Source organism: Guillardia theta (genome assembly GCF_000315625.1).
Source record: "Guillardia theta CCMP2712 unplaced genomic scaffold GUITHscaffold_251, whole genome shotgun sequence".
NCBI classification, from domain to species: Eukaryota; class Cryptophyceae; order Pyrenomonadales; family Geminigeraceae; genus Guillardia; species Guillardia theta.
The window spans coordinates 1-4984 of NW_005434425.1; the positions used below are offsets into that span (position 1 = coordinate 1).

Here is a 4984-nt window from a genome sequence, read left to right on the forward strand (position 1 = left end):
GCTCCTGCTCCTGCTCCTGCTCCTGCTCCTGCTCCTGCTCCTGCTCCTGCTCCTGCTCCTGCTCCTGCTCCTGCTCCTGCTCCTGCTCCTGCTCCTGCTCCTGGTGCTGTATGCTTTGAGGCCTATCACCACCCAAGTATCCAATGACCCCCCCTTATCTCTCTGAAACCACCCCTACCTCTGCCTGTATTATCGTGTCATCGGAATCACTTTCCGGTTGCCCGGGCCCGAGGCCGGTGGTACTGAGTCACTGAGAGCCGCCGGGCCCGGGCAAACCTTTGTAACGGTTCAACGGAGTTTGTTGTGAAGTGATGGGGTAGGTGAACGGGGGGTAGGGGTCATGTATAACTGAATCCATTGTGAGTACCCCTCCTAATTAGCGACATAGAGAGCTCAAGAATCCAATGGGGTTGTCAAGTTGTAGGTGAGAAGAGAAGGGGGTAGTGAGAAAATGGGGGTAGTAGGTGACCATCGCAGAGGGTTCGGAATTCGTTTTGTGGGGGGGTGGGGGGGGGGAATAATGGAGGGGGGGTAGGGGTTGGATTGAAAGCAAGGGATGTAAAAAGTCCCAAATATGGAGATAGGGGGTACTGGATAAGATTAGATGGGGGTAGTGGATAGTACGGGTGGTGGAACATTTGATTTATACAACGAAGGTGGGGTGACTGCAATTGACGGAAGGGGGTAGGGGTACTGGAGGAGGCGTTAGTGCACAGTTGCCAGGGCGGTATTGTACCTGAGCAAAACTGGGGGTGGGGTACCTGCAGATTTACATCTGGAATAGGGTGGTAATGTTCAAGTGGATTTTTCATATGGTATGAGGGGTACATTTGACTGAATTTAGACGGGTAGGGGTCATTTTTGTTTTTAGAGATACGGGTGGGGTATTGGAGCTTCAATGATGTGAGGGGTATAAAAAGAGGGGTGGGGGCCCCTATGATGAGGTGGTTGCGATGAAATGTGGGTGGGGGGTTACCACTAGTAGGTAGGGGTGATGAAAAAGGATGACATCACAGTGCATAGCCTCTAAAGAATAAGGTCACACTCGAATAATGTTGTGGGGTTGCATGATGGGCAGGTGGTTGTTGCAAAGGTAGGGGTGTGCGAAAATCAGAGGGGGTGGGGGTACCTTAGTTTACTGCAGGTAGAAGTGCGTGCAGCAGGCAACGTTTGCGGAAGATGGGGAAGGAGGAGGACGAGGAGGATGGGGCGGGGGGCGGGGGGTTGGAGGCGGCAATGGAGTGAGAGGGCTGGTAGAAGATGATAGCAGATGGCTGAAAAGAGGAGAGAGGAGAAGAGAGGAGGAGGAACAAAGTGTAAGATGATTGGTAAGTGAGTACGCAAAACGCACAAAATTGGTAGCCATGATGAGAAAACGTGGCGACATCTGCCAGTAGTGATCAAAGTTTGATGTGAGGTTACGACGAGAAGTTGATGTGATGGTGAGATGGTTCTTACTGACGCTGATGCATCCCAGTGGATAGCGGCTCTAGAGATAAGATGATTGTAGAGATAGAACTGGGGCGTAGAGACAGAGGCAGGCGAACGGATGGAGAAGAGGAGAAACTAAGAGGAAGGATGAAAGATTCAACGTTTATAGCGAGAAGTAGATCCTTCCCAGATGAGTTGCTATGGCTTGATCGCACGTGTTTCCATATCCAGATAATATGCAAAGGAACAAACTGTCCCGCTTCATGTTGAAAGGAGCCTTGTTTGATAGATGGATTGAGGATCCACTCGAGTGAAGCGTCAAAGATGAAAAGAATAAGATACAACACCCACCATTCCTTGATGTGGATTGTTAGTTGGAACATTGACGCGATCTCTCATGCGGTGTTTGTGCACAGCATTTTTGAAAGATTTTACTTGCGATTTTACGAGGTTGAGTAGCGTTGGATTTTCAACCCTTCAGATAGATTCTTCTTCAGATGTCCTATCTCCCTGGCCTCTAGATATATATATGTATCTCCCGCTCTTTCGCTCTCTCTCCCTCTCCGTCACTTGATGGAAGACTACTTGTCAGTTGTCTGCCATGTCAGTTGATGCTTGTCTTGCAGGCCAGTGGATGGATCTATAGCAAGTGTTCGCCTGCCATCAGTCAAGATCTGAGGAAGGAGATCATGGAGGGTCCCTTTTTCCCCAGACATCCACAGCAGAGGTCACATGCTCCTGATGTGATACGTTCTCACTCCCCCCACAGTTTCGGTAGTCCTTTTGGACAGAAGGATAGCACATGTAGAGTTGAGGAGCTGGCGCGTGCGTTGAGGGACAGCACAGTGATCACGCCGGCGAGGTTCTCGTGGGTGACGGCGGACCAGCTGTGCTCATGGCTGCGGAGTCAGTCGAGGGTGAAAGTTCTGCCCATCGACGTGAGAGACGCCAAGGAGAGCACTGGAGGCATGATTGTGGGTGCGCTGCAGCTAGATTCTGCGATGCAGCAGGTTGGCTCTCCTGCTCCCTCCCGTCCAGCCCTCCATCGTCTCTCCTCTTACTCCCCTGATCGTTGTTGCCTCCTTCAGGTACAACTCGACAAGTTGGTCGAGATGTGGAGATCAGGTTGGCACTGCCATGGCACCGACATGTCAGTCATGTAAGTTGCTGACTGCGGTGCTACAGGACGGCACCTCGTGTTCTACTGCACAAAATCTCTGACAAGAGCGCCGGTCATGGCTCAGCAGTTACTCTCAAGGCTGGAGAACGTAGAGGAGACTCTTTGCCTTGCATGCTGTCTGACGCAGAGGATGCAGCTTGGTTGCGTCGGAGTCTCGTGCGATGAGGACCTGAGGGTGTCTGTGCTGGAGGGAGGGATCGTTGCGCTCATGCAGGTTGTAGACAAGTCTTCGCTCCTCTTCCCGCTGACTTCACCTGGCTCAGGCTGTCATGCGCCTCTACTCCCAGCAGACTGTCGAGCTCGAGCCCCCCAAGGTAGGACGAGAGTGGAAGGAGAGAGGGGAGAGAGGGAGAGCAGAGAGCAAGCGGGGGGGGGGGATGGTTGGAAGGGAGCAAGAGAGGGAGCAGGAGCGGTACGAGGGCAGGAGGAGTGACAGAAAAGTTGGAAGGGAGGAATATTTCACAGAAGAGAATGAGTGCGAGAGAGGAAAGAGAGAAATAGTCAAGTTGAGCGGATCTGAACGGGTCTTGCAGGATCTGGTGGTCAACTTTCAACCGGAGAAGTGGATATTCTGTTATTCTCCCGATGGTCCCCACGTTGCCCACGTGTCGGAGATATCGGAGAACTCTGAGCGAGAGGTCCTGCCCCCTTCCTCCTCCTCCTCGCCCTCCCTCCACTTTCTCCTCATTGCTCAACCTCCACCCTGCCCTCCTTACCCTCCTACCCCTTCCTCCTTGTTGCTCTTCCTGCTGAGCCTCTTCACCTTTTGGCTCCTGCTCCTCCCACTTCCCTCCATCCGTCTCTCCCTTTCAAGTTCTCTATTGGTCCTTGGTTCTCCTTCCCCCACTAAGCTTGTCGCTGCTGCTGTACATGAATCTTCAATGTGGATGACGAACTTGTTTCAGGTGGAGGAGCTAGTGGAAGAGGAGATGTGTGACGAACTTACTTTCCTCGTAGACCAGGTCCTTCCCCCCCCCCCCCCCCCCCCCCCCTTCCCTCCCTTCATCATTACCTCCCTCCTCGTCCTCCAACTTGTCTTCTCATCTGCACAATACTTCCCTTCCTCTCTCCCCCGCCCCCGCCCTCTCCCTCTCCCTCCCTTCCTCCCTATCTCTCTTTCTCTCTCCTCTGTTCTTTCTCACAGGTTCAGCAGAGTATGTCTCTTTCTCCTCAAGTCCAGGGAAGCATGCCTTATATATCTTAGGATTGTGAAATATTGCTCCTTTACCTCCCTCGTCTTGCAGTCGATCTTTCTTCCACTCTTCATAGTAATTCCGCTTCCCCCCCGGACCTCCCTCCCTTCCCTTCCTCCTTCACTCTCCCTCCTCCCCATCCCTTCCCCTCCTCCCTCTCGCTCTCCTGTACCAGGCTGGAGGCCTCAAGACGAGAAACATTTCATTCGCAAAACTTCTTCTGATTAGCAAGAAACTTGAGAGCTTCACATGAAAACTCCTCCCAACTTCTTCTCTCCCTCGGGGACCTGCCAGGCCCCAAGTGTCAACGAGGAAGCAGAGGAAGGAGGAGGTGAGAACAGGATAGAGGAAGGAGGAGGTGAGAACAGGATAGAGACGAGCCAGAGGTCGTAGCAAGAGAGGAGAGAAGAGCCAGTCGAGGAGGCGGTCGGGAGGTAGAGGGAGAGAGTAGGAGAAGCGGTAGGAGTAAGAGAAAGAAGCCTTACATTGGCCTTCATGACTTCAAGGGTGTTGTCAGCGCAGGCGGCGGCCGTCCTCTTGTTCCAGAAGGAGGCGGGGAGAATCTTCTCCTTGATGCACCTGTGCTTGTAGGTGGAGGTGATGGTCTGCACCTCGTCGAAGAGACCCTCCTGGCTCTCCAGCCTGATCATGTCGCCCAGGAAGTTGATGAACTTGTTGTTGGACACCACCAGCTCGTTCTCCGCATCCTCATTGCGCGGGTTGTTGAGGTAGTTCACCTCGCAGCCCGTCTGGTCCTGAATCATCTTGGCCAGGTCGCGCACCCTCGCCGTCTCGGCCACCTGGTTGAAGATCTCGACGCGCTCGCCTTTCTGCGAAGCTGGTCAGAGGAGGAGGAGGACTTAGAAGAGGCGAGCAAGGTAAGACCAGAGGGAGTGCGGAGAGGAGAGGGACAGTGAGATAGAGGCAGTGAGATAGAGAGGAAGGATGAGCAAGCAATACAGAGATTAAGAAAAGGATTCAAAGAGGAAGGGAGAAAGGAAGAAGAGGAGCGAGGGAGGGAGGAGAGAGGAGGGAGGAGGGAGGAGGAATGAGGGAGGAGGAGGAGGAGGAGGGAGGAGGAGGAGGAGGAGGAGGAGGAGGAGGAGGGAGGAGGAGGAGGAGGGAGGAGGAGGAGGAGGAGGAGGAGGGAGGGGAGGAGAGGAGGCATTGAGATCACCCA

The 4984-nt window shown here is 53.5% G+C and overlaps 2 protein-coding genes across 2 annotated transcripts in view; one reads left to right on the forward strand and one right to left on the reverse strand.

Annotated features, from left to right (window-relative positions):
- Window positions 1-2055: 2055 nt before the first annotated feature.
- Window positions 2056-3843, forward strand: GUITHDRAFT_156423 (hypothetical protein). Its single transcript, XM_005818995.1, has 9 exons — window positions 2056-2158; window positions 2201-2441; window positions 2520-2556; window positions 2617-2699; window positions 2748-2825; window positions 2875-2925; window positions 3145-3249; window positions 3517-3573; window positions 3765-3843. The coding sequence occupies exons 1-9, from the start codon at window positions 2121-2123 to the stop codon at window positions 3813-3815; spliced, it is 741 nt and encodes a 246-aa protein (XP_005819052.1). The 5' UTR covers window positions 2056-2120; the 3' UTR covers window positions 3816-3843.
- A 206-nt stretch (window positions 3844-4049) lies between these two features.
- GUITHDRAFT_121746 (hypothetical protein) overlaps window positions 4050-4984 on the reverse strand; it is a gene marked incomplete at both ends in the record, with an annotated part of 2936 nt that continues 2001 nt past the window's right edge. The window contains 2 exons of the mRNA XM_005818996.1: window positions 4050-4091; window positions 4290-4634. Coding sequence (XP_005819053.1) covers window positions 4050-4091; window positions 4290-4634 — 387 coding nt within the window. The remainder of the gene's footprint in view (window positions 4092-4289; window positions 4635-4984) is intronic.

Bases quoted from the DNA above. Each gene is read 5' to 3' on its own strand.
- GUITHDRAFT_156423 (XM_005818995.1), top strand. From the start codon at position 2,121: ATGGAGGGTCCCTTTTTCCCCAGACATCCACAGCAGAG. The intron at 2,159-2,200 runs GTCACATGCTCC...CTCCCCCCACAG, and splicing joins CCCAGACATCCACAGCAGAG to TTTCGGTAGTCCTTTTGGAC. The intron at 2,926-3,144 runs GTAGGACGAGAG...CGGGTCTTGCAG, and splicing joins TCGAGCTCGAGCCCCCCAAG to GATCTGGTGGTCAACTTTCA.